This window comes from Microtus oregoni, unplaced genomic scaffold (genome assembly GCF_018167655.1).
Source record: "Microtus oregoni isolate MIOR12 unplaced genomic scaffold, Mior012 000028F_ref0000031, whole genome shotgun sequence".
Taxonomy (NCBI): Eukaryota; Metazoa; Chordata; class Mammalia; order Rodentia; family Cricetidae; genus Microtus; species Microtus oregoni.
Window position 1 is genome coordinate 15,043,055 of NW_024543087.1, and position 14,905 is coordinate 15,057,959.

Sequence of the window (14,905 nt, forward strand, 5' to 3'; positions counted from 1 at the left end):
ACAAGAGTGATTGTCGCACCTTTAAAAGAACTGTCCTGGGCTGGAGAGATGGCTCAGAGGTTAAGAGCATTGCCTGCTCTTCCAAAGGTCCTGAGTTCAATTCCCAGCAACCACATGGTGGTTCACAACCATCTGTAATGGGGTCTGGTGCCTCTTCTGGCCTGCAGGCATACACACAGACAGAATATTGTATACATAATAAATAAATATATTATTAAAAAAAAAAAAAAGAACTGTCCTCTGAGCTTCCTTTAAAAGAACTGTCCTTTGAGCTTCCTTCATGGCTTGATTCCCTCTGCTGTTTGGGCAGTATAACCCATATCAGAATTTATTACCAGCTCCAGAAGCATTTGTTGTTCTGTAACGTGATAATATTCAGACTAATTAGAACCATGTTCGTTGTTACCTGCTGAATCTCAGTATGTTAACCTGGGTATGTATGATGGTACAGGTCTGTGATCCCAACATTTGGGAGGAAGAAGCAGAAGCATCAGAAGTTCAAGGCCAGTCTCAGCTAGATAGCAAGTTTGAGGCTAGCTTACACTACATGAAAGAGTCCCCTCCCCAACCAGCCCCTCAAAAAAGAAAACATAAAAATGTCAGTATAGGGCTGGAGAGATGGCTCAGGTTAAGAGTACTGACTGTTCTCCCAGAGGTCCTGAGTTCAACACTCAGCAACTACGTGATCCCTCTGCCTCTGCCTTTGTCTTTCCAATGCTGGGATTGGGATTAAAGGTGTGAGCCACTACATCCAGCCCTGTAATATTATTTAGTGGTGCTTGGGCTGATCTATGGGTAATTGGGCACAATCTTTGTTACATTATTATGAAAACATGTAATTTCTCTCTTTGAATGTGTTCTTGATAAATATTTTGGACAGCATTCCTCTATGAAATTAGAATTTGTTGGTTGAACTTCGTGGGTAAGTGTTGTGTCGTCTGCAGTATGGTTATCCATCATATTATCTTTGGTCAACAGGAGTCTCGTGCATGGCTCAGGATTGTCCACTCCGAACACCAGAGGACTTTGTATTTCCCTTGCTTCCCAATGAAGAATTGAGAGATAAATACAGGCGCTACCTCTTTAGGGACTATGTGGAGGTATGAGCAGCCCTGTTCTGCCCTGTCTTCCTGAGCCTACCGTACACAGTATAATCGCAGCTGGCATTAGATGGGGGTGGTGAGTCACATGGGTAAATGCCAGATCTGTTACTTCCTTGTTATGAGACCACTTGTTCATTAATTTATCTGAATCTTGATTTTTTTTCTTATTTGCGCGTGTGTGTGTGTGTGTGTGTGTGTGCGTGCATTTGGTGGTTTGCTGTGCATGTGGAGTCCTCTGGAACTGGAATTACAGACAGCTGTGAGCTGCCATGTGGAGTGGAACCCAGGTCCTCTGGAAAAGTAGTCAGTGCTCTTAACCACTGAGCCATCTCCCCAGCCCTGAATCTTGGTTTTCATTTCCGTAATATGGACAGTCGTCCTAAAGTATACACAGTTGATTAAACAAGCTGAGCCGGCCATCTTATGTGAGAGGGTTGAGCACAGGTCTGGCACAGCTCAAGAGTTGCTATTCCACATGGTTTTCTGTACACTTAACCCAGATAAGGACTCTTTTGTTTCGCTTTTTAGCAATTTGAAAACTTATTCATGATTGCAAGGTAGTTAATTTTAGATTCCTTTCCCTATTTAGGCTACCTGTCAGTTTTACAGATTCTGTGCAACATAACTTTATCTTTGTCATTTATTACTTAGTTTAGAAGCTTATTGGATAGGTTGTTGTCTTGTGCACATTCAGGATACACACAAGGCCCTATTTTTTTTGTTTGTGGTTTTTTGTTTGTTTATTTGTCTGGTTGGTTGGTTGGTTTGGCTTGGTTTTTCAAGACAGGATTTCTCTTTGTAGCCCGACTATCCTGGAACTCTAGACCAGGCTGGCCCTAAACTCTTAAGAAATTCACCTGCCTCTGCCTCCCAAGTACTGGCATTGAAGGCCTGAGTCACCATCATGGCTTAGCCTCACTCTTTGGATACTTTATATACTTTGTTGCCTTCGATAGATTACCTTTGAGTCCCTGAGCTGTCAGGTGCATAGGTAACTGGGATGTGTTCTCATCCAGTCCACATCAAAACATTTCTTCCTGAGACATGTTTTCCCTATATTGACCAGGCCTTGACTAAGCTACCTGGGCTCAAAGCAGTCCTTCTGCCTTAGTCTTCCAAGTAACAAAGTAGTTGAAGTTACAGACACACGTGTCTGCACCCAACCTACAGATACCTTCTTATATAATAACTTAAACTTAGTGGCTACCTGTTTTAAGCTTTCTAAGTTTTAGTCTTTTGATACAAGCTATCAGCTAGGAGAACAGAGGCCCTTGAATAGTCTGAGGCAGCTAAAAGAAGATATCCTCCTCATTTCCCTCTGTGTTCACAGAGCCATTACCAGCTCCAGCTGTGCCCCGGTGCAGACTGCCCCATGGTTATTCGGGTACAGGAGCCTAGAGCTCGCCGAGTACAGTGCAATCGATGCAACGAGGTCTTCTGGTAAGAGGGAGCGAGTGCTGAGAAGTCCTGGCTTCGTGGCCCATCTTCCTCCAAAGAGCACGGGGCTGGGAGAGATGCATATCTGTTCTAGGAGAGTTTTCTGGTCCTCGTGGCTCCGTATTTTACGTTCCTCAGATATTTTGATAAACGAACAGTCTTTGGAGTCAAGGAAGTGCAGGTTCCTGAGGAATATGCTTGAACATCTGATCATCTTCCCTCTATTTCCACAACGCTGGGATTCCAGACTGCATCACCATGCTCAGTTTATGTGGTGCTAGGGGTTGACCTTGTCCATGTGCATGCTAGACAAGCACTCTAAACCTCTTTAGCTAACTTTTTTGTTTGTCTTGTTTTATTCTGAGACAGAGCCTTGTTATGTAACTTTGGCTATCCTGGATCTTACTTTGTAGACCAGGCTGTCCTAAAAGTTAGAAAGATCTGCCCCTCAAGAGCTGGTATTGACTTCATATGCCACCCTGCTGGTACTCGCTGCCTTTTATAAAACTGTGATTTATGGGTGAATTCTACATCTGAGGTACTCCCCATTCAGTAAATTCCATGGGCATAGCCAAAACATAACAGATTCTTTCCAGGTGATAGCACTGTCCAGCTGTTTTCCCTACATATCACAACTGCGAGATTGCCTGTTACCATGTAGGTGAGGAAATGAAGGTACAAGGTAAATAAACCTACTAGAAAATAGCAGAGCTGTAATTTAAATCTAGGTGTGTCCTAATAGCACCTCCCTGGAAGATTGGTGGTCTAGATGCAGAGAAACCACACAGTACATGTGTGTGTGTTTTCTGCCTTTCAGGACAGTGAGGCACCCTGTCCCACCAAAAGTTGAAAACTGAACACCTTTTTTTTTTTTCACATTCGGAGCTTCTTTCCCAAAAGCACGTGTCCGCTGTCTGCCTGTAGACCTTAGTGTTGGCTTGTACAGAAGGAGATTAGAATGCGAGTTCTAGTTGTCAGATATAATAGGACCGCTCAGATTTGATAAGTTCTGGCATTCGTGCATCCTTCTGCACATCTCGCTAGTTCTACCTTATACCTGAGCGAAGTATCCTCTGAGTGCCTTCTGCATACTTGCCTTCCAAAATGCTGCGCTCATGGCCAGAGATGGCGCTCAGCTGCACATAGAACCTTGGGTTTGAGCTCCTGCACCACATAAACCAGGCATGTTTGGCTCATGCCTGTAATGCTAGTACTCAGGAAATAGAGGCAGAAAGATCATTTTGGACACTAGCCTGGGATATATGAGACCCTGTTGCAGGGGTGGGAGTACACACACAAACCTGGGCTCCAGACACAAATGTAGCTTCATAGTAAAGTGCAAGGCCTTGAGTTTACTCTAGCACCGCAAAGGAGGTCTGGGCTCCATTTGACTCCTTTCGGGAAGGGTTAATTCCATTCAAGATATTGAAGGAGAAGTTTCATGTGGACCTATTGAGCATGTAACGGGCTCAAGTTGAAAAAACATTCATAACATGCTTCATTATAATCTGGGTAATGCCCCTAAGACCCAAAGCTAATTCAGGATATGTGAAGCTCAAACAAGAGGACAATTTAAAACACAAGACCCTATTTGGTGAATATTTGAATGTGTTTCTTTTTCAATTTTAAGTTTCAAGTGTCGACAGATGTATCACGCCCCCACAGACTGCGCCACAATCCGAAAATGGCTTACGAAGTGTGCAGACGACTCTGAAACGGCTAACTACATTAGTGCTCACACTAAAGATGTAAGGACTATGTGTTACCTGTAATGGAACTTCCCTAAATAGTGCCCTGAAGGTTGGACATCTGAGAGCAGAGCACATAGCCCAGGAGCTTGTTGGAAACGTGGACATTCAACCATACTTAGTAGAGCTTATCACTTTTTCATCCTTAGATGCATTTTTTTTTAATTATTTTTTTAGTGCTGGACATAGTTGCCCACACCTTTAGTCCTTGCACAGAGACAGAGGCAGATGGATCTCTGTAATAATAATTTTTTTTTACTTTATGTGTATGCAATTCCTGCCTGAATACATGTATGTGCACCACATACATGCTTGTTGGATATGCTAGAACTAGAGTTATGGGTGATTTTGATCCACTGCGTGGTACTAGAAATTGAACCTAACCAGGTCCTCTGCAAGCACAACAAGTGCTGTTAACTGCTGAGACATCTCCAGCCCCAGATGCGCTTATTTCAATAAAATTCCAAAATACTTAGAAAAGTTTGACCCTGGGAAGAGCTAATTAGGAAAACCCTGATTTTTATTGAAACTGTACCAAGTTTTGATAGCCCTAGGAGTGGAGTGGTTAATTGACCTAGCTCATAAATAACATGACTGTAATACAAGCTCAGAAATTGTCAATATCCATTAAAGCTTTCCCTGGGGGCAGAATTCATTGTGCAGTGCCTCACTGATGCACTCAGACCTCTACATAGACTAAATCACCATAGTGGGGGGGCTCCATGTCAGTCTAGTCCTGGGGTTGCTGGCCTTTTCCAAGTGAGAGGTGTTCTGAGGTGTTTTCCACACCCTCTTCAGGAAGCCAGAGTTCAAGTAAGCTCAGCAGGGCCTCGTCCATGGTGGCCATTCTCCCATCAGGCAGGCTTTCTGCTGCCTTAGCCTGGGCTTCATCTGAGTGGTGCTACAGAAAGGACAGGTGGTAGAAGACTTAGTGGGGCTCAGCTGGAACTCGGATTATCTCAGAGCCAAACATGTTGACCTCATTTCCTTGAATTGCTGTTCCAGCCTCAGCGACCTGCCACATTTAAGTGAGACTCCCACCTCCCCAGAAGTGCTTGCGATGAGCTACTGGGCACGGGGGCCGGAGTGTTGTGTAATTTTTCTTAGAGCTGGGCTGATGTGTAAGCCTAATGGCACCCTTCTGTCTCCTCAGTGTCCCAAGTGCAACATCTGCATTGAGAAGAACGGAGGCTGCAATCACATGGTGAGCAGAAGCAGATAGCATCTGCATGTGTGATATGGAGCCTTTGGTCAGAGTATTCTTCCTTAATGTGTTCTCTTCTCTTCTCTCTGACAGCAATGCTCCAAGTGTAAGCATGGTGAGTCGCAGACCTGGTCTCCGGTCCGGGAGCGTGGTCTGTGTTTCTTGTACTTTGATTTCTATTACTGATTAGTGAGTTCTTTTGTAATGAAACAGCAAAACAAAGGGGAACCTCCCTCACTTAAGACTATGCTAGCTGGGCGGTTGTGGCACACATCTTTTATCCCAGCACTTGGGAGGCAGAAGCAGGTGGATGTCTGTGAGTTCAAGGCCAGCCTGCAGCCTGGTCTACAAGAGCTAGTTCCAGTACAGCAAGGACTATTACACACAGAAATCAAAAAAAAAAAAAAAAAAAAGACTAACTGGCATAAGTGCAGATTTAGGATTGGTTTGGGTTTTTTTTGTTTTTTTTTGTTTTTTGCGGGATGAACATTCATTCCACTGCCCTCTTGCCGATGTGTAGTTAAAAGTCAAGTTTTGTGTGATGATTATGATCCTCAGTCATCCAGTACAGCGGTTGGATTATAGGCATGTACCAAAACACTCAGTTGAAGGTCTTACTGTCTTCTATTCTTTTTGCCAAAACAGATATCAATAAAATTGATTATCTAAGATACCATAAGAGATGTCTTTTAGAAAAGGTTGTTCATGGCTTTGCCATGGTACTAAAAATCAGTTTAAGATTAGTTCAGAGCAGTTTCCAGAAGGACTTGTGATTAGGTCTCCACCATCAGGACCGAGCAGGGCATTGCACGTGTGTGTTGTTTAAAGAAGAGTGGGAGTCAGGCTCTTGCTGGGCTCAAATCCGTTCCTTTTTCTTAAAAAAAAGAAAAAAAAAGTTGTGTGTTGGGTCTCTTTGTAGCCAGCTACATGGGAAACTGGGAAGGAGAATTGGTTGAACACAGATGTTTGAGGCCAACGTGGTTCTCATGTTAATTATCCTGGAACCTAGAAGAAGAAAAGGAAAGGAAGAAGGTCCGGTGGTGGTGCTCGCCTTTAATCCCAGCACTTGGGATGCAGAGGCAGGCGGATCTCTGTGAGTTCCAGGACAGCCAGGGCTCCAAGGAAAACCTTTTCTTGAAAACCAAAAAGAACAGGAAGAAAAGTGCAGACTATATGGCATATTTCTAATGCCTGGGAAGCCTCATCTCCTTGTCTTTCAACAGCCAGTTTGCTCTTTAGTTCTGTCACTCACTGGATGGAGCAACCCTGAGCAATGTGTTACCCTTACAACAAGCCTAACTGATGAAGGAAGGGACGGTGGGATCTACTGATAGAAGAGGATTTCTGGGAAACAGAAGTTGAATAACTGTGGCTGTCTGCGTTGACCTTCCTTCTCTTTTCTTTTTTTTTTTTTTAATATTTATTTATTTTGTATACAATATTCTTGTCTGTGTGTATGACTGCAGGCCAGAAGAGGGCACCAGATCTCATTCCAGATGGTTGTGAGCCACCATGTGGTTGCTGGGAATTGAACTCAGGACCTTTGGAAGAGCAGGCAATGCTCTTAACCTCTGAGCCATCTCTCCAGCTCCCTGACCTTCCTTCTCTAGATGTCCTTTTGGAAAGTCAGTACCAGGGATAAAGTGTGAATCCTGGGAAACAGGATTTTTCTCTAATAGGTTTGCTGGTAGAGACAGAGCAGAACATGGACAGATAGATCTTGAACACCTAAGAAACTGTGGGCAATCTCTCTATAGTAGATGCCAGTTGTTATTTGAATGTATAGCATACCTTTTTTTTAATATTTATTTATTATGTATACAATATTCTGTCTGTATGCCTGAAGGCCAGAAGAGGGCACCAGACCTCATTACAGATGGTTGTGAGCCACCATGTGGTTGCTGGGAATTGAACTCAGGACCTTTGGAAGAGCAGGCAATGCTCTTAACCACTGAGCCATCTCTCCAGCCCCCCATAGCATACCTTTTAAGCAGAGTATTTTTTTATAATTTATTTTTATTATATGCATATTGGTGCTTTGCCTGCATGTATGTATGTGTGAGGGTGTCTCTTAGAGTTATAGACAGTTGTGAGCTGCCATGTGGGTGCTGGGAATTGAGCCCGGGTCCTGTGGAAGAGCAGTCAGTGCTCTTAACTACTGAGCATCTCCCAGCCCTACATAGCATACTTCAGATTCTTTTCTTCTTGCCTTCCTCAATGTGGAAACTGCATATGAACTATTGATTAGATAGAGATTTTATACTAATACACATTTTGGAAAGGGTGGGAAAGATAGCTCTCAGTAAGTAATGTCATTGCTGCAACACAGGCATGACAGTCTGAGGTCAGTCCCCAAAGCCCAAGTAACAAAGTTGGATATAGGCACATGCTTGTAATCCTGATGTTGGGGGAGACAGAGACAAGTAAAATCCTGGGATTTATGGCTGGCTAGTCAGCCACCCTGACCTATTTGGATGAACTCTAGAGCTTGTCAAGAGGGGGTGGGAGGAGAATGAAATAAAATGTTAAGTAGCAACTGAGGAACAACATTAGTATTGACTTCTGTCCTTGTGTGTGCATATAATAGGAGCACATATACTAAAACGGGAAGAAGCTTTTGTTTCCAGTTTTATATAAAATCTTAGGATAAGTAGGAACTTTAAGGTAATTAGGACAGTGTTTTCTATCGGCTGTGTGTTCTAGATGATGGGGTCAGGGGGTGCTCATGTGGGTATTTTTGCTTCTCGCAATGCCTTGAACAAGCTGGCCTGTGATTTTGTACTGTCAGCAGTAAGGCACACAGCATGTGTGCCCATGACCATTGCTATACTGACAAGCTTTGGGGACAGTCAGTTGTGACAAGAATGAGAATTGCATATCTCTCTGCAAAGAGGCAGCTTTGGGAGTCTCTGCTCAGGTTAACTCTTCCTCCTACTCCTCTGCCTATGCCTTAGAGGAGTGTGTGATTGTCTTATGAAGGTGAATGACCCACCCTCTATTCTGTGCAGACTTCTGCTGGATGTGTCTAGGAGATTGGAAGACGCACGGCAGTGAGTATTATGAGTGCAGTCGGTACAAGGAGAACCCTGACATCGTCAACCAGAGTCAGCAAGCCCAGGCCAGGGAGGCCCTCAAGAAGTACTTGTTCTACTTTGAGAGGGTAGGTGTCTCATCATATCCCTGCCCTTCCAGAGTAGGTTCTTTCCTCTGACCTGCTAAGGTGAGATCATTGGGATGCCGTGTGCAGATGGAAGCCACTGAATGGAGCTCTTGCACCTGCCTCCTGAGCATTGCCTTTTGGCAAAGGTGGCTTTTCAGTCGTACAGGACAACTGCACAGGGAAGGACCTGGTATTACCTTAGCTGAAGGATGGATTGTGGTCAGTCTTTTCCATAAGACAGAGACATCTGTGGGCATGGCCTACCAGCCAGGGTGTTTGTCCTAAATTCCTGTCTTGATCTCTATATGTTTCTGAGACTCCTATGTTTTTCCTTCTTCCTCTGTTGTGTAGTGGGAAAACCACAATAAAAGTTTGCAGCTTGAGGCACAAACATACCAACGTATTCATGAGAAGATTCAGGAGAGGGTTATGAACAATCTGGGGACATGGATTGACTGGCAATACCTGCAGAACGCTGCTAAGCTGTTGGCCAAGGTATCTCCCATTTCACTCTTCCATCACTGAATCCCAACTTTCTCCTTGTTCGCTGCAAACATTAGGGTGAGAAGCCACCTCTGAAAGGAAGGGGAATTTGGTACCCTGCATAGCTCTGCATGTACATTTATGGGTGCACATTTCCCTGTGCTGAATATACCAGAAGTCCCAGCCCTTTGCTAGATGTCCACGGGATTTCCGAATGGTTTTACTGCCTCCTGCCAACAGTGAAAATTAGTCTTTTTCTCCTTTATCTGATCTCTGGATAACTGAAAGGAATATGGATGATTGATAAGTATTAAGATATATATGCTTTAATGTTTAACTAAAATCCTGAGGCATCTGGTGGTGGTAAACAGTTTAAACATGGTGGTTCTGTGGTTTCATTTTTCCCTGTGTCTTCCTGTAATGGATCATCTCTGGTTTGGCCTCATGTCTAGAGTCCCCATTTACATGGTTGGATATGAATTGTAAGGGACGTGGGCCAGTTAGAAAGGTACAGGAGCTTTTTTCTTTTCTATTACAGTGTCGATACACCCTGCAATACACCTATCCATATGCATACTACATGGAGTCTGGTCCTAGGAAGAAGCTGGTAAGCCAAAGCTGCCCTTCTGCTTTTTCTGCAGCTCTAGAGGAGCCCATTCCCACCAGTCCTTGACAGTGAAGAGGGTCTTGGGAGATCACAATCAGACTGTCTTATGTAAGATTTCTTCTCTGCTCTGGACATCTGTAAAACAGACCTCTCGGATAGCCAGTGGCCATACCATGCACATTCTTACATTATACTTGCCATTTATTCCTTTAGTTCTTCCTCTTAAATATGCTTGTTTCTGCTGTTGATAAAGTAAATTTTCTATATCACTTAAATGTGGAAAACATAGCATTTATATTATTATTCATTATCCCACCAGGAAAAAATAGATCATGGTTAACTTTTGTTTTTTGAGACAGGGTTTCTCTGTAGCTTTGGAGCCTGTCCTGGAACTAGCTCTTGTAGACCAGGCTGGCCTCGAACTCACAGAGATCCGCCTGCCTCTGCCTCCCGAGTGCTGAGATTAAAGGCGTGCACCACCATCGCTCGGCATGGTTAACATTTTCTATCCTTTAAAATTAATGTTATGGAAATATGGCTTCGTGGAAGAGCATCTGCCTGGCTTCCTGGATTCCATCCCAGCACCAGAAAAACACAGTGTCAGGCATTGTTGCACACACCTATAGTCCTAGCAATACAGATACAGAAGGATTGTGAGTTTTGGTCTATCCTAGGCTACATAATGGTACCTTATCACCAACAACAAAATCAGGGGGCTGAAGAGATAGCCCAGAGGTTAAGAGCCCTGGCTGCTCTTCTAGAAGTCCTAAGTTCAATTATCAGTAACCACATGGTGGCTCACAACCATCTGTAAAGGAATCTTATGCCCTCATTTGGTGTGCAAGCTACATGCAGGTAGAACACTGTATATATAATGAATAATTCTTGTTTTGTTTTTGTTTTTTTTGTTTTTTTTTTTTTGTATACAATATTCTATCTACATGTGTGCCTGCAGGCCAGAAGAGGGCACCAGACCTCATTACAGGTGGTTGCTGGGAATTGAACTCAGGACCTTTGGAAGAGCAGGCAATGCTCTTAACCTCTGAGCCATCTCTCCAGCCCCCTCCCCCCCCCATTTTTTAAAAAAAGAAAAGAAAATACCAGCCAGGCGGTGGTGGTGCACGCCTTTAATCCCAGCACTTGTGAGCTGTCATGATTTACCAGATTAAATTCTGTCTTTTTTAGTGGCTATGTAAATGCCCCATCTGTGTTGCCTTAATGTATTATCATTTGAGGTGACAATTGTTTCTATTTTCACCGTCACCAATAAGACCGAGGAAAGTCTTCATGCATAACATTTTACTCCTCGGGTGTATAGTTACTAAGTCAAAGAATTTGATTTTTTTTTTCTGAGGTAGGACCTCACTTAAAATCTTCCTGTCTCTACCTCTCAAGTGTTAAAAGTACAGGCCTCTGGCTTGCATAACCCCACAGACCAAACTGTTTGGTTTTTCAAAGGGTTTCCTTCGTTTGGTCAGTTGGTTGGTTTTTTAGAGTTATGGCTTCCTATAGCTCAGGCAGCCTCAAACTTGCTAAGTAACCAAGGAGGATCTTGAATTTGTGATGCTCCTTAGTGTGGGGATTGCAGACATGAGCCACTATTCGCAGTCCGGCTTTGTCCATCCTAGGTAGGTAGGTGTCTCACCTGATTGAAAGGCTTTTGATTGGCTGAATGGCTGGGGAGAATGTTGAGTGAGTGCAGTGTTTTGAGGATGTCCTTTCTAACTTCACTTTGGCAGCATCTGTGTCCCAGTATTTTGAGGAAAGTCTTTTTAAGTTTCTCGCCTTCCTCCAGCTCTGTGCATAGAGGGTAGGGGCACTCTGAGGACAGTGGCAGGCTTGTCAGTTGCTAATTGGAGCCTGAGGTGCTGCATGTGCCCTCCGTCTGCAGGCCCTGCCCGGCTACAGCCCCTCTCCTTTTGACCCTCCTGCTCTGCCCATACAGTTTGAATACCAGCAGGCTCAGCTGGAGGCTGAAATTGAAAACCTGTCGTGGAAAGTTGAGCGTGCAGACAGCTATGACAGAGGGGTAAGTGTCTTCTGCCCTGGTGCAGGTAAGGGAAAGGTATCATTAATAGGTGATTGTATGGAGGTGGCGGTTAACGCTGTTGCGGTGGGGTGAAAGGTTAATTTTGTATGGACTCCTCAGAGCCCCTGCTCTTGGTTGGCGTTGGGACTTGTAAGCACCTGTTGTATATCCCTTGTGCAGGACTTGGAAAACCAAATGCACATAGCAGAGCAGCGGAGAAGAACCCTGCTGAAGGATTTTCACGACACCTAAGCTGGGCTGAGGATGTGCCGGGGTGAGGAAGACGTAGCTGTGGGCGTCCCGGCTACCATACTGCATGCTGCAGGCTCTGCCTTCGCGACCCCAGGCAACAGCCAGGGCCCCACTCCTGAGAGACACTGGCAACAACCTCTTAGTCCATCTGTTTTCTCCTCATCTTTTTGCTTTTTGTTTCTACCAGGGTAGAGGCCATGTTGGACCGGCCTCTAGTAAGGACTTTTATTAAATTTCTCCCTGGATGATTGTTGGGAGGGAGGGAACTTTTTTTCCTGAATGGCTATTAATAGTATTAGATCATTACAACTTATGTAATTTTCAAAGGTTGTACGATTAGAAAGAAAAAAAGGCAAACCATAGGATAACACAGAGCCCTTTTGAAAATAAATTGGCTTTGGAGTGTATACCCTCTAGCAATTTTACTTAGAATGTAACCTGATGCTGCCCAGCCACCAGCCTCAGAATGTCTGCGCTGCCAGGGTCCCTGGGGTGGCATCTGCTTTCCAGCATCCTGTTTGACAGTAGCTGGAGTCCAAGGGAAGAGCAAGGGTGGCAGATGGTGGGGAGCTGAGTTGGCCTGCATAACAGGCATGGCACACATGGAGTCACGTGCCTCCTGCCTTCACTGGGCAGCAAGGGCACAGAGCAAGCAAGGTCTCAATATGGCTTACTTTTATTCTTCAATGTGAGACTTACTTGAGTTAGGCCACCAAGCCAGAAGCCACAGCAGAGCAGAGGTGGGCTTTCGCACCTCCAGACTGGGAGACTGGTTCAGCGTGGTGCGTCCTTTTGTCTCCTAAAGATAAGAGAGCCACCTTTGAAAGGAATCGTTCCCTGAATAAGTTTTCTTTTCTTTGGTTGTTCCTTTTGATCCAGTATTCAATGGTGTACTCTGACCAGGGCCACACGTGCCGTGTCCGACACTGTCTTACTGCATTCTGTGGACATCAAGGTCAGAGTTCAGCATGGCCCTTTCAAGGGCATGGGCCTTGTGGCTCAAGAGCTAGGTTTGCACAAGTTATTTTATGTTAGCCTGGAGTGAGTGTGGCCAGACGCTACTCTGGGCTGGGATGTGTTCCCTTTCGCCTAGTTGCAGTTGTCAGAGGACCCCATCTCTAGGGTCTGGGATTCTAAGGCCAGGAGAATGCCTGGTTGTGGTCCCAGTTCCTTTACTAGAAGGGGCTAGCCAGAGGAAAGGACCAGTCCTTGCACAGTCAAGTGCATGGGGACAGGCAGCTTGCCTGGTGTCCTTCCTGTCTTGAACCTGGTCCTGTGGGCCTTTGAAAAGTTAGATCTGTGATCTCTGGGGTTTCCATGGCTTTGTTCAGTGCCTCCCTCTGAGACTGGCAGAGCTATCTATACTTGACAGGGCCTCCTTGAACTCCTAGGAGAGCCTGCAGAGAAATCTGTGAATATTGTGATGCAGATTCTTTGATATTCATACATTTTCACCTCCAGTCAACAATTACCTAGGTACCATGTAAAGCTATAAAATTGTGTTGTTTTCAAGACAGGTGACAGCTGTGACTCTTGGGTACTTGGCCAGCTACATGTTCTCTTTCACCTCCTCAGGTTTTGTCTCTTCATGTTGTCCCCGACAAGTGAGAGATTGTGGGGTGGATTGGAAGTAGTTTGGTGTGTATCGATTGATCCCAAAATAACAGTAGGAGCTAATTGTAAACCAGGAATATTCCTACCGCAGGGCCTGGGGTGGCACGTGCATTCTGTGCTGATACACAGCCTTCCATCAGTGGCACTGCTGTGGCACAGAACCAGAGTTGCAGCTCTGCAACCTAAACCCCTTGGGCGCTTTCTGAACTGCACAGCTGACATGCTACTTATCAGCTGTGACCCTGACCATTCGCACTGCAGGAAGCTTTGCCAGCCACAGCTGGTAATACTTCACCTGTGGACACCTTCCTTTTGCGCCCTCAGTGGCCGTCCTTTGCAACATTATCAGGGACATCTTAAAGGTCAGGCAGAGATTTTTTTTTTTTTTTTTTTTTTTTTGGTTTGGTTTTGTTTGGCGTTTTGCCCTACAAAGGGTAGAGAAAAACGTGTTTTCATGAACTGACCAGATCCTTGTTTTTCTTTAAAGAAAAGTTGAGGTGATGTCATCTGCTCAAAGTTGAGTGGTTTATTCAGAATAAACTAAGTTTCTGATTATAAAAGTGTGTGGAGTCTTCCTTCAAAGTGTCTAAGTGCCTTTTGTCCTCCAGGGACTGCGAGGCCCAGTTAGAGTTAGCAGTGCTTTTCTTCCTGTGGGGAGAAGGTGGTTCTGAGTGCCCCCTGCAGAAGGAGAAGTGTTAGTTCTCCTTTCCTTGGGGACAGATTGAGCCATTCCCTACAAACACCTTGGGCTGAAGTAGGAACGCCCTGAGCCCTGCCATTAAAGCCCTCTGGGTCTCTCCAAAGCAGATGCAGACCATATGACAGAGGACATTGTGGCTCTTGAAATTTATAAACAAAACTCAGGACAAAAATTGGAAATGGGTCTGTTTTTTGATCTGTGTTGTCAGGCATGTGAGTAGTGTTAGTGAGAGGGATTGCAGGGTAAGACACGCTAGCACTGTGGTGGGCTGCATTCCACACTGCTGGCTGGCCGCAGGTATGCTGTCCTTAGGCTTAGCCCTGGGAATACGGTGGGATCTGAAGGGACAGGATGTATGTGTAGGTGTTGTGTGTATTATGTCTGTATACTGTGTGCATGCCTGCGGAGGCATATGGATGCTGCAAATCAAACCCAGATCATTTGCAAGAGCAAGTGCTCTTAACAGCTTAGCCAACTCTCCAGCCCCACTAGTGCATATGTTTACTGGGCAGCAAGGCCCAGGACCAGTTAAGCACAGTGGGCAGCAAGGTGCCATGACCATGGCATT

At 44.9% G+C, this 14,905-nt stretch overlaps 1 protein-coding gene across 5 annotated transcripts in view; it reads left to right on the forward strand.

Moving 5' to 3' along the window:
- Positions 1–12,430, forward strand: part of Arih2 (ariadne RBR E3 ubiquitin protein ligase 2) — a 56,436-nt gene extending 44,006 nt beyond the window's left edge. For 4 of the 5 annotated variants that reach the window (XM_041677157.1, XM_041677158.1, XM_041677159.1 and 1 more), the window contains 10 exons: positions 979–1,100; positions 2,434–2,543; positions 4,171–4,288; positions 5,442–5,492; positions 5,586–5,607; positions 8,501–8,652; positions 9,004–9,147; positions 9,674–9,742; positions 11,634–11,771; positions 11,952–12,430. In XM_041677157.1, coding sequence (XP_041533091.1) covers positions 979–1,100; positions 2,434–2,543; positions 4,171–4,288; positions 5,442–5,492; positions 5,586–5,607; positions 8,501–8,652; positions 9,004–9,147; positions 9,674–9,742; positions 11,634–11,771; positions 11,952–12,023 — 998 coding nt within the window. In that variant the 3' untranslated portion in view covers positions 12,024–12,430. The remainder of the gene's footprint in view (positions 1–978; positions 1,101–2,433; positions 2,544–4,170; positions 4,289–5,441; positions 5,493–5,585; positions 5,608–8,500; positions 8,653–9,003; positions 9,148–9,673; positions 9,743–11,633; positions 11,772–11,951) is intronic. The other variant, XM_041677160.1, reaches the window with a different exon arrangement.
- Positions 12,431–14,905: the final 2,475 nt, after the last annotated feature.